General features: G+C 37.4%; 1 protein-coding gene across 4 annotated transcripts in view; it reads left to right on the top strand.

The window, feature by feature from the left end:
- eno4 (enolase 4) overlaps positions 1–14,130 on the top strand; it is a 71,884-nt gene extending 57,754 nt beyond the window's left edge. For 2 of the 4 annotated variants that reach the window (XM_052027881.1, XM_052027879.1), the window contains 3 exons: positions 510–577; positions 1,374–1,491; positions 2,126–5,793. In XM_052027881.1, the coding sequence (XP_051883841.1) occupies positions 510–577; positions 1,374–1,491; positions 2,126–2,214 (275 nt within the window). In that variant the 3' untranslated portion in view covers positions 2,215–5,793. Of the gene's footprint in view, positions 1–509; positions 578–1,373; positions 1,492–2,125; positions 5,794–14,035 lie in introns of those variants that run through there. The other 2 variants (XR_007957308.1, XM_052027880.1) reach the window with 2 other exon arrangements.
- The last annotated feature ends 11,774 nt before the right edge of the window (positions 14,131–25,904 follow it).

Here is a 25,904-nt window from a genome sequence, read left to right as displayed (position 1 = left end):
GAAGCACTTGGACTTCATACAACACTGCATTCAGGCAGTTAATTTACTTTCAGGTTCTTCTCCTCTCACTGTTGTTTAACTAAAGATCAGGATGGCCCTATGGAACCTTGTGGTTAAAATTCAACTCTTTCTACTTTTTCCATCAAAGCTTCCATTGCAATAGCTGAAGATTTAACATCCAACTCACAAACGCATTCTATCACAACTTCAACCAAGTCAGAATTATCTTCACAGTGAATTCCACCACTGCCTGTTGTAGTCTGTTCCCTTTTAAGCTTTTCCCTTGTCGGGATTTCACTTTTAAATACAGCAGGCTGGCTTGAACTGGTGTAAGCTATGGTGAAATGACTAATTTCACTGTATAGATGGTATATGCTTAATTTTTGCTGAATCATATGCTTAAGATGATCAGAATGATCTGTATGCAATTTCAGGTAATCTGCCTTGAGACAAATATGTTAAAAGAAATACATTATCAATTAACTAATAAAATTTTTTTAACTTTCCAGAAAATGGGTTCAGATTTATACCAGGTCTGACAGATGAAGAGACCACTGACAACAGCATAGCTGACATCGTAAGTAAACTGACTTCATAGAATATAATCAACTACTTTCTTACAGATATCTCATTCACTTAAATCCTGCAGTTCAGTTTAGTTTAGCTGTTTTAAATCTATTGAATTAATTCATTGTAACACCATATGCTGTTATTATTCTTACAACTACCGGGGAAAATATAATACATCTTCAAACATCATCATGGTAGTCAAGGTGAAAATGGTAGTTAAATCACGTACAATCAAAATTCTTCAAATGATAGACTAAATTACCATCTACTTTCTTCGAACTTATTTTTTCTTTTTCATTTTAGCAGCTGAATTCAGATTCAGAAGTTGTAGTTTAACCCATAATCTATATTAATATTTCAGACCTATTTTGTACCATGTAACTTTCATCAGATTTCTGCAAAATATTTTAGAACTTAGAGAAAAAACTTTTGTGGTAAGTATTTAAATCAAGTTTAGGAGCATAGAATGAATAGATAGTTTCTCTGCTATTACCACTCATTATACTTTTCAGTGAACTAATATAATGACAATATCTGTCCATATCCTTTATGCTCCTTCTCCTGAGAGATACTAAAACAGGTCTTTTCCCTTTTAACTTTTCCTTTTTACATAGTATACATTGCCAATAATGATGATTCTTAAATTTGTTAATGCTTATTTTTAAACTGGCTAGTGTTAAAGTCTGAGTTTAGAACAAATTCCACTATCCGCCCCCCCCCCCAACATCATTAACCAGCTTTTGTCTATTTTCAATTCCTAAAACTTCCAACTAAATACATTTGTTGGTTTTCATTCCCTTCAGGCTGTTGGTCTAGGGGCCAGGTTCATCAAACTGGGAGGTCTATGTCATGGAGAGCGGGTGGCAAAATACAACCGTCTGCTAGCCATTGAAGAAGAATTGGCTCAGAGGGGAGCATTGGGTATGAGCTGCTTCATTTTATTCCCTTTCAGTTTGCAGAGAATGGGAGACAAAGATTATGGGAGGAGTGACAGAAATTGCGCAGCTAGAGGGAATGAGAATCCTGCGAGTCAGCAAATCACACTCTCTCGAAAAGAAAAGAAAGCATTTGCCAAAAGCTGCACTGGTCCATGTAACTGACAACTTAATGGTACTGGATGTACATAAATACCAATTGTCTTCAATCAGGAGACTATATCTACAATCACTTTATTATTGTACTACTGAATTTAGTACTTTCACATCAATAACCATCCCCTAAATTGAAAGCCAGCATTATTATAATTGCTTGCCATTCTCCAAATGTTGTAAATGTTGAACAATTTATATTTTTCACTTAGTGTGTTCACTATAAACTAATGTCTACTTAAGTGTTGAAAAAGAAAGTAAAAATTGGAGCATATAAATAATTATTTAAATATGTAAGAAATAATTTTATGAACTAGATATTAGTAATTAGTACAGTTTGGTATATTTTTAAAGATCTGACCTAAATTTAAGTATTATTTTCTTACTTGCTAATACCACACAACAATAAATTCAAAGTATAATTTTAACTAACCCTATTTAGCTCTAACTTACTATTTCTTTAATAGGTGAATCATCTGAACATCAATTTCCTGTCATTGCTGAAGAGGAGAAAGATCTTAATCCAGAACAGACAGAACCTAAGCAATTAAGTTAGACTGCAGGCACACTATTTGAAGCAGTAGTCTCAATATCAATGCAGTTTATTTGAAGACGAATCAAGAATCGTCCCAAGCTAATGGTGACATATATGAAGGTGATTGTAGAAATTACTTCAACTGATACTGCAATTAACATTTTTATACCTTCTTATAGTAATCACCTGATACATAAAGGCAATGTTAATTCACTACACAAATTGCAATATTTTCATAACTTGTAAAAGTGTTTAGAGTATTTTGCCTTTGCTAAACTGGAGGAATTTCTGAGTGAAGTTACACTGTCATTTAATATTGAAGCAAATTAGCTTTAATCACCATTGATGAGATTCCCAAGTACATTACATTGAAGTCAAACATTAGCAGGCAGTTTCTAGAAGGTAGTCTTGCTCATTTTTTATCAATTCAGTACAATCATAACCAATTGATGGTGACTTTATATTTTTAACTGCTGTAAATGTTATTGATTGTATTTGCACTATGTTTAAAAACAAATCATCTGTCCAAATATTCCTTTTGTACAAATTCTTTGTCATTAACTCAGTGCCAGTTGTGCGTTGCACTTGATAGATACCAATCAGAAACCAGTGTCTGCAGCAATGTATGCAGGCTAAGAATGTACTGTGATTAAATATTGCATTTCCATATTCCTAAATCCTACACCATTTATTATCATTAACGGGCACCAGATCTATTAGTTTTGCATTCCCTATTAGAAGCAAAATGTTACATTAAATATATTCTCATTTATGTCAACTCAACACAATTTTGCATATATCAGATTCTGAAAAAACTAAAGATGTGCTTTTCTTGGTTACCCATCATGATTATTATAGAATTGTTCCATTTTTATATAGGCTGTCACCAGGTAAAAAAAAAACAAGTTCCATATCAGAATCAGATTTATTATCACTGACATATGACATAAAATTTGTTGTTTTGCGGCAGCTGTCCTTAAAACGTCCATAGGTCGCTTTTGTCCAAGTTGGAAAATACAAAAAAAATCACTTGTATTGTAACCATACCTCCACAGTATTTGTAATGAATGGCGTCAAAAGCGCACAAGACTGAAAAGAAAGAACAATTACTAAAAGTGGGGAGAGGGGAAACTAGTTATGCCATTTGCAGTAACGAGCATATATGTATGAACTTTGGACTTTTGAATCTAACATAAGATCTTTATTATTAGTCACACGTATATCGAAACACACAGTGAAATGTATCTTTTGCGTAGAGTGTTCTGGGGGCAGCCCGCAAGTGTCGCCATGCTTCCGGCGCAGACATAGCATGCCCACAATTTCCTAACCCATACCTCTTTGGAATGTGGGAGGAAACCGGAACACCCGGAGGAAACCCACGCAGACATGGGGAGAATGTACAAACTCCTTACAGACAGTGGCCGGAATTGAACTCGGGTCACTGGTGCTGTAATAGTGTTACGCTAACCGCTACACTATCATCATAATATTATGGAAGTTTGTTTGTTTGTACAGGTGTCCATACATCAGGTGCTTGTAGCCTGGGGACAGCTTGTATAGCTGGAGACACAAGTGACTGCAGATGCTGAAATCCAGAGCAACACACAAAGCACTGGAGGAACTCAGCGGGTTAGGCAGCATCTATGGAAGGAAATGGAGTTTCCCTATAGACCCCAGATGATGGGTCTTGACCCAAAATGTCAACTGTCCATTTCCCTCTATAGGTGGTCCCTGACCCACTGAGTTCCTCCAGCACTTTGTGTATTGAGCTTGTATAGCTGTTTCTCTCCGCTTTCCAATTTTTCACTCAAGGTCAGTTTCTCCCCCCTGAGTTTAATATTTAATTTTGTAACTAAAAGTAGAGCCAGTTTCCCACTACTAGGAAACAGTAATGGGTAGAATTATCAGTCATTCTGTTTTAGAGTTGGTAGAGGGGCGAATGTCAACAAGGAGATAAAAAGTGCTACAGAATGTTTTATGTTTCTTGGACAGTTAGTTAAGGAGGATCTTAGTTTTATTGTTCCATCCAGAAGTCAGCATCTCCGTCAAAGCTCTGCACCCCCAGTGATGGAAGTGAAATTAACCCTTTCAACAATACTTACAAAACAAAGTTGGCCACCTGTAATAGTGGAAGATACAAATATCTAATTAATTGCATGCAGTAAATCATTTTATCATAAAGACTGTAGAAGATTTCTACCTCTATTACTTTTGCATTTTATAGTTTTATTCTCATTGCTGCATATTCAGCAAGTGACTTTTGGAAAATGCTCCCAATTTTCAAAGCTCTCTTTAAAAGTAATGGGTTTTGCTGTGGTGCATCAGACTGTGCAATCTCAGCCTTGCTATATCTAACAAAACGTATACCTAAGTTTTGTTATATATGAAACTTGATAGTGACTAGAAGGTGGCTATTTGCCATCAAGACCAACCCTAGCCTTACGATTACCAGTGGTTAATTTCAAGCAGAAACATGTCTTGGCAAGCCTTCTGTCATTCTGAATAGACCAGCTATGGAACATAGAACACTACAGCATAGTACAGGCCCTTCGGCCCACAATGTTGTGCTGACAGTTTATCCTGCTCTAAGTCTATCTAACCCTTCCCTCCCACATAGCCCGCTATATTCAAACTCAGTACAAAATGGCAATAAAATTTCTGTACTTCAGGTAACACCCATAAGAAATTATTACTTTATTCCCATCAATCCTAAATGTGTTAATTAATGTTAGGTACAACTTCTCAAGAAAAACAAGTTCTTTGGTATCTAATCTAAATGCCAAAATATGTTCACCAGCCTCACTAGTGTACAACCAGTATGACGGAAAAGGGTCAGAAGCTATTGGGAGAAGAGTGATGGCCACCAGCATCCTACTGTTTTATCTTTAAGCTGAGAGGAATACAGCAGGTCCTGCAGTCTCCACTGTAAGGTGCTTAACACGCCTGGGGAGAAATGGGTCCTCCTTTCCTCACGCAAAATGTATGCATGAACATCGGCCACCAGTTGTACTCACCACTGCACAATAGATCTATAGATCTCAATGTATAATACAATAAATATGACAGTGCCTATTTTCCAACTGAATTGCAGAATTTCCTATATCTACTTCATCTTGGGTAATAATTTACAAAATGAGCAACTTGATGATTACTTCATGTTAAAAGGTAAACAGATTTATTCAGTGGTTCATGATCTTACAAAATTGAATGCACACCCAAATTCAGAAACTTTTCAAATTTGTTTTCCTGTGTTAAATTGTCAACAAGGTTGCCTTCTCACCGACCTTTGGTTGCATAGAGTTGAAGTGCTTTGATTGAAAAGATTCTTTGTCATTTTTGCATGCATTTTTTAACCTATATAAAAAATAGATTTATTTAAATATTACTACAAGATGCACAGTATAAACGTGACAAAGCCCTACCACTCTATACCAAATGTATATTTCTCAGCATATAATTTTCTTTTGGCTGTTACTACATTCAAAACAATTAATAAGTCAAACAATGCTGCTCCTTGCTTGAGCTCATTAAAAGAAAAAAATACTTTCACAGCTGATTGCTTAACCTTTGTCCCTGATTTGAGAGAGCCCAATAGACATATCCTGTAGGTATGTCTAACATGTGATTATTCACATCATGGGATAGAAATTTGATCTTGTGCTGTTTACGCCATAATGCATGGTCAATGTCATGGACCAATACTCAGCATTCTAAAGACATTGAAAAAAATCTAAACCGAAATTAGATTAGGCCATTTTTTTCAGGAATTCCAGATGACCACTGGATAAATGAGCATTATCATAGATGTGAAATCAAAAGTGCAGGTGCTAGAAATATGAAATAAAAACAGAAAATGCTAGAAACACTTAACAAGACAGGCAGTATGTGTGGAAAGAGAAATAGAGTTAACATGTCATGTATAAGAACCTTCAGCAGAACTGGGATAAAGAGAAGTTAGATACAGAGTAGGTGTAGGGATGGATAGGCTACAGCAGAATCAATGATCAGTGTAGAGTCCGAACCAGTAATTAACAGCTTGAATGATAGCAATGTCAATTCTTATATAGATAGGAAATTAAAGAGAGGGTAAATATAGCAGAAACTGAGTCCATGCTTAATTACTATCAGCCACCACCCTTGCATGTTGAGCCAGATTCAGTATTAAACAAGGTTTATCACACTATTTAATATTTTCTGTAGCTTTTGTGGTATACTGTACATTACCATTGGTGCATCAAATTCAGATTGTTCCAGTATTTAATTGCCAAATCTCTAGGTGAGATACTGGCATTACACAAGCTCTAGAGGAACAGCACAACTTGGCAGCAACTTCTTGATTTCTGCATTTAACTACACCAAAATGTGCTGCTCGATTTATTCTCCAATAAGACTAAACAATGTTAATTGTTATTTCAAAAGGCAAAATCTGGCCCACTCTCTCAGAAATTAATGTGCTCATCTGATTTGTCCTCTGACAACCAATATTTGTTATTGACATTGGGTTTCAGTATGTCTATTGACATGTACTGTAAACCTTAACTAAAATACAGGCGACCCCCCCTGCATTACAGGGGAGAAAGGTTGTATTCCCAGAAAAAGGTCTGTATCGCTGTTTTTGGTATCCCAAAGCCATGTTATCTGTACATGCATCAAATGCAAGTTGAAAAAAAATAGATTTTGTGTTTATTTTTTCACATAAATTCAGTAAGAGTGAATTTTATTCCATATCTAATATTTTTGGGTAGTGATTATTTTCATTATAATTATTAATATTTATGATATAGTTTTTGCATGATTTACTCAATTGTCCACAGAGCAGTCACCTGCCATTTTAATTCTTTGTCCCACTCCCACAATGACCACTTAGTCTTTGGCCTCATTACCTCAACGTTGGCCAACATAAGCTAATAACAGCTCATCTTCCATCTGGGCAAGTTGCCAGCCCTAATTATTGAACTTAACAATTTCAAGTAATCACTTTCTCCTCCTTTCACAGCTGTGCTTATACCTATCTGTTTCAATGTGTTTCTCTTTTCTCCCCCACTCTTCTGTCTCTAACAGTTGGTTTTAAAGTTATTGTTACCTTGATAATTTGATCTGTACCCTATCATAAACATTCCCTTGTTTCTTACAGCTTCCCTTCTAGCAACTTAAAATACCCTTTTATTTCTCACTTTTCCAGTTCTGGTGAAGGGTTGCTACCATATTTCTCCCCTCACAGATGTTGATTGACCTCCTGAGTGCTTCAGCATTTCCGTTTTTGTTTGGATTTACACTTCCGCAGTTTATTGCTCCAGTAACTACAGAGCATTCTTGCTTTAAGCACAATACACTTCTGTTTGCATCATAATAAAAATAGTAGGTAAATATGGCCCTTAGTCATTGGTCTGAGAAAAATGCTACAAATATGGATGATGAAATTTCAACTATTTTCTCACAGTAGGGAACTTGCATTAGTGTATGGCAGCAATCCAGGTATTGATGGATTGCCAAAACAGGCTTTAATAAATGCTTTCAGCTACTATTTCTGATTGAAAAAGAGAGACCTAAACTATAATTCATCTACAAGAAATGAAAATATAATCAGTACTGCTGCATTCAGAACAACCCTGGTCTTGTTATGCTAAAAATTAAGTGCAATCATTATGATGAATAGATGAGTTACTGTATATCCTGACAAGCAACCCATCTTTTACATGCAGTGTTTCTGAAAATGTGGACTATGTTTTTATTATTAAAAGGACTGGATGATAATACAAATAGCTCTTTGTTCCTTTCAGAATGGTGACGTAAATAAACCATTATCAACAGTTGTTGTCGTCACCATATTAGAGTACAATGACTTCTGATCAAATGCTCAGTTGTTTGTATTTGGAAAGCTTTAAACTAAACTAGTCCAATTTAAATCTATTTCTTTGGAGGAGGCTGGGTTTACTTAATAAATACTGATCAAAAGGTTGTCTTCTGATGGTCCAAGAGGCAAAGTCATCATCTTTAACCCATGTAGCATTTAAGGTGCCATGTTAAATCTCATTTGTGCTGAGTTAGCTGATCACAGAAAAGTCTATGGCATTCTGCAGCAATATCGTATGGTAGCTGTGGTTAGTTCCTTCTTGTGCCACTGCATGAATGCTGAAAGAAGCAGATCAGTCTAAAGGGTGATATGGGCTGCAGTCAAAAACATGATTGCCAGATCAAACTCTAAAATGGAAGTCAAACTCGAGTGGGAGAGAATAGATGAATAATAGAAAATCATGGAATTTATTAGAAACATGAATTTTAATTAGACCCGTAAAGATATTTTGCTCAAAAGGTATTGAATTTGATTTATTGTCCTAATAGACATTTTGTATTTGGATAAACTCAGCTCCAAGATAACTGGAGTTTTTAAAAAAATAAAACAACTTATTTGATCTCAGTTGTGAAAAGACCACACTAGAAGTGTACATAGAAGTTTTCTGCTACTGACTGACCTGCTGTGTGGTCTCCCAGTTTTGCTTCAGATTTCTGCCAACTGTTTCATTACCAGTTCTTCTTTGTAGTGATTCATTACCCTAACAATTACTCTTCCATGTCTTTCCTAAAATAAACTGAATTGAAACATTTCAAGCTTTCATATCCTTTTAATCCTATGTCAACCATTACAACTATTTCTCAGTGAGTGCTCTGTGACAACTGTAGTCAGAAACCCATGAATGATGTAAACAGTAGAGAAAAAGACAAAATAGAGAAACTGCTATATAGGGTAGATGTTGATAATCCAAGGGGAGAATCCGCAATATAAAATCTTTGAAGAGGAAACATATTTTGAATTTAAAGGGACAAGAGGGATTAAGAAAGTAGCTAGCAGATAACATAAAAAAAAATGAATCCAAAAATCTTCTACTGGCAATTAACTTGTAAATGGTTAATCAAGGTTACTGATTACTGAGAAAAGGAGATCTACATAAGGAAACACATGCTGCAAAAGTCACCTTAACTATTAGTAATCCCAGTACAGAATTGGCTAAAAATTGATGAAAGAAAATTATAATTCATAGGAATTAACAGAAGTTTGGAGATTTGCAAACGTGGAACCTATGTTCAAAAAATAAATCCCAAAGCCATGAGCTAATTAGTTTAACCTCAGCAATGGAAAAACTGCTAAAAATGATAAACCAGGACAAAATAAACATTTGGGGTGTGCAGTTTAATAAATAAAAGTCAGCATGGATTTTTTTATATAGGGAAATAGTGCAAAACTACATTGTGGTTGATGTATGTATAGTCTTTCAGAAGGTGATTGATTAATGCTAAATAATTGGCATTGTCACATAGTCACAAAATTTAAGTTCACAGATTGAAAGAGGCTGATAAGAAAATTGATATAGGGATAGGACATCGAGAGTGGTAGTGTTTGGTTGTTTCTTGGCCAAAAGGAAAGTACGCATTGATTTTCCTAGGGTTGAGTACAAGGACAGTGTCAGGGTTTGTACTAGAACTATCACTTTCGTGATAACATGAATTTGGGTGTTTCAGAGCACAATTTCAATGAACAAAGTTTAGCAAGTGTGCTAAGCAGCGAGGATAAATGATGAGCGTCAGAAGAACCAGTGGCTGTGGTATGAACTGAACGTTACATTTGATGTTGAAAAGTGTGGTGGTGTGTTTGATAGGGAAGAACAAAGAAAAAACAATGTACTGTAAAGGAACATAAACTACTACAGATGTCAGAAATCTGAAATAAAAACAAAATGCTTGAAATACACAGCAGATTAGACAGCATCTGTGGAGAGAGAAACAGAAATTATATTTGAGATCAATGAGGCTGGATCAAGAATTCTCCACCATTAAGTTAATGGCTGATCCTGTGCCTGTCCATTTTATTGCCCGATGCCCATTTACTTCCCTTTCCTTTCTGCCCAAAATCCAACCTATTTCAGCTTTAAATGTATTCAAAGACACCATACAAGAGAATTCTCCAGCGGAATTGAGTTCTCAGAATCCATCAATTCCTCGCAGCGTCTTGTATTCCTCAATGAGATGACCTCATATTCTTCCAAATTCCAAAGATTATCATCCAGTTTTTACACAGTATCACTTCACAGGGCAGTTACCTCACCCCAGGGATCAACTAGTGAATCTACACTGCACTGACTTCAAGCAAAGTAATTCTACTTGGTACAGAATCTCACACAAACACTGCACATAATATCTTGTGGAAAGCTGTGCAAATTGCAGAAAAATTTCTTGTTTTTTACTCTGAACCCTTGTGTAACAGTTTGCCTTCCTAATTGCCTGCTGTTGCCATGTTTAGTGCCTGCATCTAATATACCAGCACATCAAGCAAAATCCTCCTATGTACCAAAATCTATTGTTGTTCCTACTCTCCCTACAAAATGAACAATTTTACTTTACCCAATTACCCCCTATCAGTGTCCCTTTGCAGGTAGTTATCATTCACTCACCCACATAGCTTTCTATCCTCAGCAAACTCTATATCACAGTCTGACTTTTATATAAATTGTGAATCAATGAGGGCACTGAACTGATTGCTTTGGCATCTCAGTAGTAACAGTCTGACAACCTGACTATATCCTGTTAATTACTCTCGTCTGTTCTCTAAGTAATTTTCTATATATTGCTAATTATGAAGCACCAATTTCTCAAGCCTTAATTTATCTTTTTCCTATCAAATCCCTTTGGGAATACAGGAAAAAACACCATATTGGGCAGCGCGGGCTCATTGGGCCAGAAGGGCCTCTTACCATGCTGTATAAATAAAAGTTTTATAAAGTTTTAAAAGGCACATGAAATTGAGAGTTTAACAATAGAAGTATAGAGCACAAAAGTGAATAGTTATTTCAAACCTCTATAAAACACTTGTTCAGCTAAAACTGGAATATTGTAAAATCTTATTCTAAACATCACATCAAACATCACACATCACAAAGACATAATGGCCTTAGAGATGGGCCAGGAAAGATTTATCGGATTTACTGGAATCCTACTAGTATGAGGTGATTCAGTTATGTGAAGAGACTGAAGAAGCTGGGGCTGCTCCCCTTACAACAGAAAAAATTATTTAATAGAAATCATGAGTGAATGAGCAAAGTTATTCTGTTCCCATTGGCAGAAGGGTTGAGAGCCAAAGACACAGATATAGTGCGATGGCAAAAACAAACATAAAGGTGACACTAAGAGAACTTTATGCATACAGAAAGAAATTTTTGATTTACTGGCCAACAGGGTGACACAGGTGAAAGCAGATTTAATTGTGATTTCAAAAAAATGTATTAGATAAGCACTTGGATAATTTGCAAAGAGTATTATATAAGCACAAGGATAATTTGCACAGCCAGGGAATGGAATTGGTTGCACTTAGAGAAAGCTTGATGGGTCAAATGGCCTCCTTCTGTGCTGCAACAATTCCATAGTCCCTTTCAGGATTATAGAAATTTCAAAGAAGTACTTTGAAGTGCAGTCATTATTGTACTGCAGGTAATGCGGAAGCTAATTTGCACACAACATGTTCCCACAACAACAATGTGTTAATAAGCAGACAATCAGACATTTTAGTGATGTTGATAGAGTGACTATTATTAATCAGGGGATAGCAGCCCTACTCTTCTTGAAGTAGTGCAATGGGATCTTTTATGTATACTTCAGGGGCAGCCAAGGGCTCAGTTTAATGTCTCATCAGAGAGGTGGGACCTCCAACAATGGAGAGCTCCCTTAGTGCTGGACTGGAATGTCAGACTCAATTTTTGTCTTCAGTTTCCTAGAGTGGGACTTGAAACAAATCCCTTGTGCCTCAGAATCAAAGGTGCTACCAAGTCAGCCATGGCTTAGTATTCATTTATTACTAAGTAAAGGTTTTACTAAGTAAAGCACAATTTTACAATAAGCTTCAATCTCATTCCCCAACATAATTTCTAACATCATATTCCAGATGTCACAGTTGAACATGTCATTTACTTCATCATGAATGATGGTCTGGAAAGTTTGCTAACATTTTAAAATTAATTTTCCAAAAGTATGAAGTTTCTAGTGGTGTCTGCTTGCTGCACTGTCAAAAAAAAGAGGTAGTACCGGGTCTGAAGTAGAGATGTGCACAAATCCTTTAAGTACATAAAATCATCAGATTAATCAAGTATCTCCATGTGGTCCTTTCTGTTAATTGAGTCCTTAAGTGGCAAAAAGCAAATGTTTACCAAGTGCTGTGATAGCAACAAATATATTGGTAAAACCTTCCAGACAGAAGCACTACAGGGTGCATGGGGACTTTGTCTTTTCCCACTGAAACATTTCCTATCTCTGTGGGAGAGTTAGTATGTGCTCATTCAAAACAGAGTCAAGCCAAGATAACTGCTTTCCACAAAATTAGGAATGTTGTCCTCACATCATACACATTACGAAAGAGGATGCTGACAAGCAGCAATCAGTAGGATATAAAACACAAGAATGGGTTATAATCCTTGCCCTATAACTAGTGGAACAATTTTCCTTTACTAATTTAATTTGTATCACTGCAGCTGGTAAGAGCATTGGATTATAAATAAGTTACTAAAATTACAACTAGGTTTGCTTCAAAGAGTGAATGCTTACTGGTTTGACGGGATAAAGTCATTTATCTGCTCCTAAGGAGATTCAACACCCAGACCCTTGCATAAACCCTCAGCAAATTTCTGCTTTGCAGATGGTTTTCTTATCATTGTAATGATTGTGGCAAAAGTGAAGATGAGATTATTGAATTTTAAAAGTTTCTAAATTTGCATACCCAACATTGTTTCCTCTTTACTAGTTTCGGAAGTCACAAGGGCAAATTCTGCATTAAAAGCCCCAATGCATCACTATATGTATGCAGGAGCAATTAGTTTCTTTAAATTATGAAATTACATTAAAAATATTTCATTTTCACTCTGTGAGATATGTGTTCTCCTCTGTGGTTTCTACCAATGTGCAGGCAAGTACATATGAGACGCAAGGAACACAAAGGAGTTATGTCCTCTTCATTCAACTGTTCCTCACTGAATCAGAATCAGGTTTATTATCACTGTCTTATATGGTGTGAAATTTGTTGTTTTGCTGTAGCAGACGTAAGATGTAAAAAACTATAAATTACAAAATAAATAAATAGTGCAAAAAAAAAGTAACAATGAGGTAGTGTTCATGAACCATTCAGAAATCTGATGACAGAGGGGAAGAAGCTGCTCCTGAACCATTGAGTGCGGGTCTTCAAGCTCCGGTACCTCCTCCCTGACGGTAGCAATGAGCAGAAGGCATGTCCCCCGATGGTGAGGGTCCTTAGTGATGGATGCCGCCTTCTTGAGGCACTGCCTCTTGAAGATATCCTTGATGATGGAGAGGGATGTGTTGGCTGAGTCTACAACCCTCTGCAACCTCTTGTGATCCCGTGCATTGGAGCCTCCATACCAGGCTATGATACAACCAGTCAGAATGTTCTCCACCGTACATCTATAGAAATTTGGAAGAGTCTTTGGAGCACTGACTGCCTGTCTAGAATTTTCCATGAAACTACTGCATCCAGAGAGATGTTGATCACATGACACAATCCTTAACAGCAATAGTTATTGTTTGTGGCCAATTAAAATTTGAGCCAGAGGACAGTTAAGCAGTATGGATAACAAGTAGGAAAGTGAAGAGGAAGCCAAGATGAAAACAGCCATGATTATATTGAATGTCAGAGCAGCACTGAAGTCGTGAAGCCCGTTCTGTTTGCTCTTCTTAAATTATAATTACAAATTGAAATTGCTTCAAATAATTTTCTTATTTGAAAAGAATGTTGACAACCATTTATCTTCTCCATATTTAGTTCTTCTTTTTCCCCATTCTCCTGTAGGTAACGGGTACAATAATCCCAAGGATGAAGGTAGCTCAGTGATGCCTCACAGAGTGCATCATTGTATGAGAAAAGGGAGATAAAACACAATGTTGTCAAGCCACATCAGTCCTTACCTATTGCCAAATATGAAGACATGCAAGGACATTGGAATAGGTTTTCAGCTTTGGCAACGTTCCATCACTAGTGTATCGAATAATCAATTGATCTCCACTGCAAAACTAATTTGTAACTCAGCAATCCTGAGGAACAAGCCTGCGGAAAGGCATCGCTGTGGTTCTCCTTGCTCTCAGAGAGTTATAAGGGAGTTAAGTACACGTACAATGCAAGATCAATCAAAGCTATTGTCTGCGATACATGAAATTATACAAGTGGAGAAGAACTCTTCTGGCAATTGGTTAATAAATTGTGAGACCCAACATTTCAGTATCAGATTCCTGGCAATATTGACCACTTTCCACAAAAATGACATGTATGTTCTTTTAAGTTAAAGCTATCTATAACGGGGTTAAGCCCACAGGTCATAGTTAGCTTAACTGAATATCCAAGAGACAATGAAAGATAATCTAACATTTGAACAACAGTCACAATCCAATTGTTTTAACTGAATATGGGCAGTTATCAAATTAGACCCACAGACACTACTCGAACTTGACAAAAGTTGGTAGGCAAATATGGTTTTTATATAAAAATTGTACATTAAAAAAATTATGTACCAGAATGCCAAGAGGAGGTTACAAGGGTCGGGAAATGCAAGTAGAATGGCTCCATATTAGGCTGGTTACCGGAAGCAAACGAAGTATTCCATTTAAGTGAGAGTGACTCACCAAGGGGAGAGATCGCTGTATGCTTTTTTTTATTTTGTGTCATTATGCAAATATAAATTACAGTGATTGAAATAATCTACTCCTCTGGGATATAAATAAAAACAAGAACATGTGGTATTACTCATTAAGAGACCAATATTTCCAAGATGTGACTTCCTTGCCATTAGATGTGTGTGAAATTAAATAATTTACAAAATTTGACTTCAACTTATGCTTCATTGGAGGGAGTGTCATAATATACATACAAAAGGCTACCTTTTGAGGGCTCTGTCACAGGACTGTCACAGCATTCACAGATATAAAACATTGAAATCCTGGGAAAAGCTATTCCTTCACATTACTAATGAGCCAGTACCATTGAACCCAAGGTGATGTAACCGGCAGACCCAAATTCATAGCAACCTGGTTAAATTTTACTCAGTCACATTTGATCATTTGTAAGCTTTTTTTTAATCCATCTGGCACTTGGAAGTAGTAAGTCCAGTTGTTTCTGAAAACTGGCTACAGGTGCTGGTCCAAGGCAGTCTGCTCTGTGGCAAGTAAGTCACAATCTGACATTGCAGAGCCTCTCCACCATTTATAAAGGCAGACATCAAGAAATACTGCCCACTTGCCTGCATGAGTGCAACTCCTATAGCACTTAGGAAGCTTTATACTATCCAGGAAAACAACTCATCTGATGGACGTCTCATCCATCAACCCTAAACATCCAGTGCCTCCATCATTGCTGCTTCATGGCTGCTGCATGTACCATTTATAGCCCAGGCCCTCAGGAATAAGTTACATGCATGCACTTTTGCAAACAGATGATGAATCACATAAATGACATAGATACCAGAGGAGAAAAAGGTGCAGATATATGAGGTAAGATTTGGGAATGGGATTGACCAGCTTACCCTTGCAGAGTGCCAGCATGGATTTGATGGGCTGAATAACTAAAGTTGTAACAACTCTTTGAATCTGTGATACTATGATATTATTCCATGACTGATTTTTCCCTCAGAAGCCAGCCAGTGCTCAGGCCTCAGATTGCATGACATTTGCATCTATCCATGGAGGGAGTGACAAAGCACATACTCTTGTGTTAGACAATTTAAAAGCTTAACAATGACAATCAGCTGCCCTCATCCATTAAAATCTACAAAGTTCAGGTTATTGGACTTCTCTACCACTGAACATCATCTAATAATGCAGAATTCAGAAACTGATTTGGTGATTGCCCAAATCCAACACATTAATGAAACCTAAAGAAATACAGCGGACTAAATGAATAAAGGGAGGACAACACGGGGAAAAAAATAGGTTTCTCAGATAACAGTCCTGTACTTCACCAGCACCTGTCACTTCCACCCCTGGCCTAATAAGTGCTTTGTTTTCTCCAACACCTGCTGATTTGGAGATGAAAAAGTAGGAAGCTTCAACCCACTAATTACCAGCCACAAGTGGTGATTTACAATGACACAAGGCTCCAAGTCTCTTCATAGAGACACTCCAGTAGGTGTTCATTATCATTTAGGAGGGAAAAGAGTCACAGCAAAATGTTGTGAACATGTCCCAGTTAACAGTCATTTGCAGATAGTGCAAATAGCTGGGTTTATTGTCCAGTGTCTAATGTGTTTCCTATTCTCAAGTGTTGGGAGGAGGAAGAGTTAATGAAAAGTTGACATGAAAAAAATAAGATTCTGCCAGTTTGTGGCTGATAAATTAGCTCTTAAATAAATTATTAAACTAAGCTAATTCTGCACACTTAGTTTGTTTACTACTGCAGTCTATTCCAGTTAAACATATTTATGAAATTTGCTCAGTTAGCAATATTAATGTACCTATTTCTCACCTTCAAGTGTTCATCTGCATACAATCACCTTATATTTTGTCAGTTAAAGTGTACCTGGAAGTTAGTGTCCATGGGTAAAGGTATGGTTCATATTTTCAGACAAACTTTTGTTACATTTATAGCTTAGCCATTGTTTCAATTTTATTTTTTAAATACCTATTATGAATTATTTAATGCATATTTCTGAAATGAAGATAATTGAACATAATGGGAATCGTATCATAATGGTTATGTTACTCTGCTTGTGACCCAGAGACTGGTACCAAGAATCCAGGGGCTTAAGTTAGAATTACAACACAATAAGAGTGGTAGTAAAGAGAGGGAAATGGAATTGAATGAATTAAATAAATTTGGAATAACAGCAGTAGTGGACATGAAACTGTTGGGTTGTCGCAAGAACCCATTTGGTTCACCAGAGTCAGAAATCCACCATCATATTCCTGTCTAGCCAGATTGATTCCAGGAAGTGGTTCACTCTTGGAAATAGACTAATAAGCCACATTATCATTTCTAAACAAAATAAGAAAAAAACTGGACTAACCAACCAGCTCACGCTCCAAATTCAGACATGACGAAGGCACACCAAGTCCAGTCAAACCCACAAAGGTGTCTAATATCTTCAGAAAAAATGGAAGTGTTGTCCCAAAGACTAGTCAAGCAAGAATCAATCAGACTGACATGGTCATACATGCAGAATTAAACCTTTCATCTAATATCCTGGATCCTACATCATGATCCTTGGCTACTTTCTATTCCATTTGCGAGCCAGACTAATCAGAAAGAGTGCGACAGTGGCATAGAAAGGGTGCTGCAGTGGTATACAGATGGGATCAGTGGTACTGACAGTCCCCAAAATTGACCATTACTTATAATTTCTCATGGCAACATGTCAAACATGATTATTGAGGGGCATAGATAGGATAGACAATGAGAATGTTTTTCCCAGGGCAGCAGAGTCCAGAACTAGAGGGTACAGGTTTAAGGTGAGAAGGGAGAAATTTAAAGGGGATCTGAGGGACATATTTTTCACACAGATGGTAGCAATTATTTGGAACAAGTTGCCAGAGGAGGTGATGGAGAACAGATACAGTTACAATGTTCAAAGGGCTTTGAACAGAGAAGGCATAGGGGCCTAGTGCAGGCAAAGGGGATTTGGGTCATGGTTGGCATGGATGAGATGGACCAAAATGGCTTGCTTCTGTGCTGTACATTTCTATGATTAACACCCATCACTTCCACCAGCTTTCAATCAGGATTCCTTCAACATTAAACTGCAGTAGGACAAATAAAAGTGTCATTATCATGGGCACACTATGTATTACAAGTCAGGGACTTCAGTGCCTATCACTAAGTCTGGCTCAGTAGAAGCAGTACTAACTGAGCTGGCAGCAGATGAAAGTTGCTACCAATCCAGACCCAGGCCAGGGACCAAAATGAGGAAAATTTTTTGACCAATCTACCTACCAAAGATGTATTGTTAGAGTGCCCACTGCAGAGACTCTTGTGAAAGTGAAGTCCTATCTTCACCCTCCAATGTATATTATACACTAACAACATACTAAATGGGATAAATTCAACAACATTATTACATTCTATTACAATCTGCAACCTCATTGCCTGACTTACTTTTCATGTCGAGGCAGGGAACCAACCTTGGTTTAATGATTGCACAAGCACTTACCACGACCATCACCAGGCAATCTAGCAAAGCTACAACAAAGAACCACATGAATGCTAAACAGTAGAAGCAGTGTCCTATAGACAGAGCTAAGTAATTCCATAACCAAAGCTCCTAAATTACATCCCACATCCAATCATGAATGAGTGAAAAGGAACCAGTTAGACAACCAACAGAAGGTGGCCAATGCATGAATGTCCCCATCCTCAAAGATGATGGAAGCCAGCAAAGGAAAAAATTAATAATTTTAACAACTACCTTCAACCAGATATACCACCTGGATAATCCAATTTGGACTACTGAGATCCTCACCTTCACAGAGGCCAATCTCCAACCAATCAAATACGTATGTGACGTAAGAAAGACCTGAGAAAAATGGATACAGCAAATGGCATCAGTACAGACAATATCCTGGCTGTGATGTTGAAGACCTGTACTCCAGAATTAGCCTCAACCCTAATTAAGACTTTTGGGCAAAATAAAGGACAAATTAAAGCTGACCAATTATCACTGCATCAGTCCAGCCTCAATTGCTAACAAAATAAAAGACCTTAATGATAATGCTTTAAAGAAACACTGACGCTTATTTTTAGTTCTCTCAACCATTCAGCTCTGTTGACATGAGAACTAAATTCTGAAGCGAGGAGAAAGTGACTGCCCTTGGTATCAAGGTAACATTTGGCTGAGTGTATCATCAGGAAATCCTAGTAAAGTTGAAGGTAACAGAAATCAAGAGAAAATTGAAGTCATATCACACAGAAAGGCAGATATTTGTGATCGTTGGATGCTAATTAAGTTACCTTCAGGACATTGACATAGAAACTCCTTGGGTCAGTGTACTGCACTCTACTACTTCAGTTGGGCTGTGAATGACCTTGCTTCATCATGGCAAAGTGGGTATGTCTGATATGGATTATAAAATGTTCAATTCCATTCATTACTCCTCAGTTAACTTCAGACAAGGAGGCCAGGACAACATTCAAGCAAGGCAAATGTAGCAAAAAGTATTCACGTCACACAAATGCTAGGCATTCAATGACCGTACCTTTGCCAGATCTCCTACCATCAATATCCTGGGAATCAGGAACTTAACTGGGCCAGCCATATATTTTAGCTATGAGAACATAGGGAGAAAGGGGCACAGGATTAGGATTAGGATTAGGATATTCAGCCTAATTGTTATATCATTCAACAATATCATAGCTGATCTGTGATCAAACTTCATCTATTCAGCTTTGCTCCATAGCCCTGAATACCTTTGGTTCTCAAAAGTATATCAACCTTAAAAATTAACAGCTACCCTAGAATGAACAGGAAATCGCATGAGAGTCTTACAACAATTCAATTACACCCATGCAAAGATGGTTCCTATCTCCACCCCTGAAACACTTGGCCCCATTTATAGACTCTGACCCTCGACCTAGACTCCCTATTCAGCATCTGCAGTTTTTCCATTTTTACTTACTATTCCAATAAATGATTTCTCCATTTCTGCCATATTAGTTTGAAAATTGTCAAATTACCCACAACTTTCTCTATTTCCAGGAAATGAAACCCTATCGTGCACAATATTTCCTCCTACTTTTAACAGTTGGAGTCCAAATAGCATTCTAGTAAATCTATGTTGCCCTCTCTCAAAGACCAATCTACCCGACCTAAGGTGTGGTGCCCAGAATGGTTCACAGTTCTCCTGATGTGCTTTAACTGATAGTGCATAACTTCCACCCTTTGTATATTTTGGGGCCAGTATTTCATTTACTTAAGTTATACATAAATATCCTAAGTCTCTCTGGATCTCCACAGCTTCACCATTGGGAACATATTCTATGGTCTAGAAATTGATCTATGCTGGGTTTTTGATGTTAAAAATGTTGTAATACCACTTATGAACGTCACACATGAAGGGAGATACACAATTGCAAGGCATATAGAACATCATTGTTGATTTCTTGCTGTGTAACATAGAAGTAAAAATGAAATCCCCACTTTCAACATCGTATAGTAAACCTCTGATAATCCAGCACCCTCTGGACTCTGGTGGTGCCTGACTATCAGATTTTCCAAACCATTGGATAATAATACCCCAAAACACTTTTATTTCATTTTCATTTTTTACAGTTAACTCAGTAGGTAATACATTTTCCAGTGAACCCAGCAAATTTAAAAGCAGTGGAAAATATACATACACTCTGAACCCTGGCTCCAGCTGGAAATCTACTGACATTCCTGACTTCTGGTGTTCCAAACTTCAACCCTTGCTCTGCCTGGACTGTGGACTCCTGGCTCTAGCCACACACCCCGCTTGCACTCTCAATACCCCCTATTCACATTCCAGACCAACGAGTGAACTAGATGCCAAACCATCAGGATTTCTCAATGATCGGATGCTGGATTATTGGAGTTTTACTTATTTCTTTTTGATATGTTGCAAGTTCTTATTGTTACCAGCATGTAGCACAGGTGTGATATTTGCATCCAGGTCTTAAAAGAACATACCACAAAACAAGAAACAATCTCCCATCCAAAGCCTTGATGAACTTCCTCATGAGAGATTATCAGCTAAAAGTTAAAGCTTATGGAACTGGTAGAGAATTATTGGTATGGCTAAAGAATTCGCTGAGCAGTGGGAGACAAAGGATATGGATAATGGATGGGTTTGGCAGGATCTGACTAGAAATAACTGGAAAGGATTATTTTTTGAGTCGCGATTATCCATGTATTGAAAATAACTTAAATGATGGGATATAAAGCTTTCTGGAAGTTCATAAATGGCACGGTAGCGTAGCGGTTAGCGCAATGCTATTACAGCGCCAGCGATCGGGGTTCGATTCCCGTTGCTGTCTGTAAGGAGTTTGTACATTCTCCCGTGTCTGCGTGGGTTTCCTCCGGGTGCTCCGGTTTCCTCCCACATTCCAAAGATGTACGGGTAGGTTAATTTGGGTTTAAAATGGGCAGCGCGGACTCGTTGGGCCGAAAGGGCCTGTTACCACGCTGTAAATAAAATTTAAAAAAAAATAATATTTGTTACATCTTGACTATCATTTTTTGGAGAAATTTAAAGATATCCTTAACTACTCTCTCGTTATTCTCCCAATAATAGATGTTAGGTTACTTTTCCATAATTCCTTGGTTTCTTTCCTTCAGCATTTCAAAATACCAGAGTAATTTAGCAATCTAAGGAAACAATTCCAGAAATGAAAGAACTTTGAAAGTTAGGATATCTGCAATGTTCTCACTTTCCACCTTCAAAATCCTAAAATAGAAACAATTGATCTGTTGGTCTTTAGTCCTATTTTTATTTAAATCACTGTTATTTTGCATTCAAGTCCCTTAATCTGATTCATTATTACTTTACACCAGATATTCACATTCTCTTTCTCTGTAAGTGAAGTAATTATTCAACATGCCTGCCATTTTCTTACTTATTTCAAAATTGTCCATTTTAAAGGGCCCACCTTGTTCCTAACCTATCTCTCTTCCTCATTGTAAAATCCTTGTGCTCATTTTGATATCTGTTACAATATTCTTTTTATAACTTTTTAGTAGATCTTACTCTGTTTGGGCTCTTTTTACTGTCCTTTGTGTATCTCCATATAGTCAGACTTTAGGCTGGCTTTTGACTTGCTGTATGGTTTTAAATCAGAGACTGGCTATTTAATGGCAAGTGAATAACTTTCTGATTCCCCAAAGGTTTTCCACCACCTAGAAGGGACAAACCTGGAGAGCAAGGGCCAAGAAATTCTTTTACACGCTCCAAAGAAAAAATGCTGTGCAGTGTAAAATAGGCTTAGCCAGAGTAAACAATATTGCACCCATGTCTGGGACAATTATCATCCAACAGGAAATTTAACTACTCTCCCTTTGGCACAATTTTTGTTTGCACTAGCATTTTCTTGGCATAAAACTCCACCAAATGACATCAATGGTAGTGCAACGTACAAAATTAAGATAGATCTACGATCTTCAACTTGACTAGTCTGGAAAATAGTTTATTTTTATTCACAGAACAATTGGGTTTTACTAACCGTGTTTCCTCTGAAGCTGTGCAAGTTCAAAGACCAACATTCAGACTGCATTCTTTGTCCTCCTGAGACTTGTGACCACCTGTAACATCGTATACAGCTCAGAGACAAGAGACTACAGATGCTAAGACCTCAAGCAACAAACAAAATGCTGGAGGGAATTTAGCAGGTCAGGCAGCATCTGTGGAGGGAAAAGGACAGTCAACGTTTTGGTCAAGACCCTACATTGTATACAGCTTCACAGGTGTGCTTGAAGTGCTTTGCCTTAGAGGTTTGGGTGGAAGTCACTCCTGAACTTCCTCACCTCAATATGATTCCAGACTTCTGCTGCTGATGATGTTTGCCACACCTCACAGTTGCTGCTCACTGGTGCATTAAGTTGCTCACATTCAAGGAAATACAACTTCATCTAATTTTCCTTCAGACCACAGGATTAGTCAAAGCAGGCACCAGAATTTGCCTGCATTGTTGGTTTCCCCAAAGTTCATGCATCACAGCCTACATTTAGGTAGTATTAGTGCTACAGACACCTCTCTGACAATCTCTGGTCAGGAATTTATAAAAAGTTATTAGCTTGAAACATTAACCTCGTTTCACTCTCCACAGATGTTGCTTGACCTGTGGAATATTTCCAGTATCTTCTGTTTTATTCCTGTCAAAAGTACCTGGCCAAACTCTGGAGAGACTCCTTACACAAAGAATATGCTTCCTGTAGACACTGTTCTTCATCAATCTATCAGCTCCTTCTGAGCTCCTGGGTGTACTCTCCCATCTCCCTTCTATTTTTGCAGCATCGATTCATTAAGTAGCAAAACTCCACTCAAGTTGGAAGAATGCTGTTAGTATCATGGGACTTTCTTTTAGGAGCTTACTGAAAGGTTGTACCTGCTAGTCTAAATGCCGGCAGCTATGACAACTTGTAATAGCTCAACAGGGTTCAGCTAGTAGAGCAGTGCCAGAGACCAGAGTTCAATCCTGGCCTTGTGGAGTTTGTATGTTCTCCCTGTGACTTTATCGGTTTCATCCACGTGCTATGGTTTTCCTTCCACATCCCAAAGACATGCAGGTTGGTAGGTTAATTGGCTGGGATAATGATATAAAGAAAAAACATGGACACTGTGAAATGAATAAATAAACAAAACTGCATCACACAAAGTGCCAGAGGAACTCAGCAGGTCAGGCAACATCCATAGAGAGGACAGTCGATGTTTCGGCTCAAGATGCTTCAAAAATGCACGTTCGCTAAATGCCTTCAAATCAAAGTTGGATTTATTTCTGGCTGGACCAGACATAGACTTTTACACAAGGTAGCTGCCGCAATGAATTATCTCCTAGGTTTCTTTCAACCACCTTGCAGATGAGTTTTTCAGAGTTATTCCCCCAATTGGCCTCTTACAGTGGATCACATGTTTTTATTTAAAATGGGGTTGGGTTTTGCAAATTGTAAAACACAAGGTATCCCAATTGTGTGGTACAGATAAGAGGATTCCTCCTGTTGAATAACCTAAGGGAGAAGAATTCTTTCAATTGTAAATTAGCTAGTATCCGGGAAGAGTGGGGAAACATAGCAGTACTGCAGAGTGGTTATACAAAATAACTGGCTAGATTGCACTCATGGCTAGCTGGTATTCTCTGCTTCCACCCCACATCTGTTGTGTGCTTTACAACATGGAAACATTGAATAGCTGGAGGTCAGCTGCAAGCATATCTGACCTCTCATTCCACCTGCGGACTTACCACCGAGTCCAAGGGCTTTGCGTAACCTACCAAGTTGAAAAACCAGATATATTTTGTACCTGGCTCTGAAATTTTATCCCAGGCATCTGACATAATCCCATTTATCTGGATGGGGTTGTCTATCTTCATTATAAAAGGTAGGTGTTTTAATTCACTTTAATTCAAATTAATGTGTTTAATTATTTTGTCAATTAATTAAGTTTTAAGTGCACATTAATTTTACTTTTATTAGTGATTTTTAATTTTTTCTGCCTGTTTCTAAATATATCTGATCATCAGAAACAGACAGAGGGCAGTCTGTCAGCAAATGGCCTATCCCTTAGATTCCACTACTCACATCCTACTCCACTTCATGGATGACCACGGCAACAACAGTGGCAATGTACTGGGAGCCATGCAAAAGATGCATGCAGCCATGGGGATAACATAGGGAAGGGGTGTGGAGTGTGCTAATGCGGAACGCAAGCTGGGTCCTGCATGACCCAGAGCTCAATATTCAGATAAATCTCTACAATCAGTCTCTATCATGTCACTGAAGACAACAAATATTATAGATAAATGGATTACTGTAATGTTGAAATCACTGATTTATTTTCAATTTTTTTCATATGATATTGTTTTAATATAAAAATATTGGAAAGGAATGGTCAAAACAGGAAACTTCCCTACTTTAGATCAATTTGAGAAATGGATTATGACTTTACAAAACCTTGTTTGCTTTTCAGTGATAAAATAGTGTCAGAAATCCAAAACAATACATCATTAAGAGACCTTCTCTCTGGTATAGCTTGACAATGGTAATTGAAGGATACCAGAAAATTTGCTTAATTCAGGCTCTCCACCAAGAGACCTTTACCCACAATAAAAAAGTAGGAACATAAAATGTAACATTGCTCATATAAACATGCACCTGTCTAAATCTATGATATCTAATGTTCTACAGTGCATATTGACAAAGTTCATGCTGTAGTGTCTCAGTAATAAAAGAAAAAACTTTATTTGTTCACAGGACGTGGACAATGCAGGCATTCACTCTACACCATTAATTGCCCCTGAACAGAGGTTTCAAGAGTCAAATCTATTGGTGAGTCAGGAGTCACGAACAGGCCATACTGGGCAAGGATGGTGAATTTCTTGCCCTTTAGGATATTAGTGAACCACGTGGTTTTTACAACAAGCCAAGAGTGTTAAGATCACCATTACTGACACTATAGATAAGATTCCAGAATTATTCAATTATTTGAATTTAATTTCCCCCACTGTTGTGATGGGATCCAAAGTCGCATTGCCCGATTAACGTTCTAGCCCTCTGGATGTTTATCCAGTAACTTAGTTATTATGCTACTATATCCTTTCTCCTTTCTTGCATGTGAATTTTACAGAAAAGTTAAAGCTCAGCAAACAGAATGGACTTACTGCCAGCAACCAAAGATTAACTTTACCCCCATAGTATTCCATAATCAAAGATTCCAAGAGAGAAGAACCTTCATTTTTTTCAGCTGTAGTCAAGTAGTTCACAGTAAGGTGCAGCATTACATAATTGTAGTAGAATCAGAGCTGATTCCATTCTGTAAAGCAACAGTTTATAACAATTTGAACCATGCTAATGAGAAATATACAGTGAATACCATAGTAAATATTGCCCTTCAAAAATGAATGCCAGCAGTGTATGGGTTAATGGAAAATAAAGGAAATGTTGATTTAACAGCAAAGGATTTATCCTGAAGTATCAATTTTCATCAGTTAATAAGCAGTCAGTGGACTAAATGAG

This window comes from Pristis pectinata, chromosome 12, assembly GCF_009764475.1.
Source record: "Pristis pectinata isolate sPriPec2 chromosome 12, sPriPec2.1.pri, whole genome shotgun sequence".
In the NCBI taxonomy this organism is placed as follows: Eukaryota; Metazoa; Chordata; class Chondrichthyes; order Rhinopristiformes; family Pristidae; genus Pristis; species Pristis pectinata.
The sequence above is the reverse complement of the archived record's forward strand: the minus strand, read 5'-3'. Positions and strand labels throughout refer to the sequence as shown.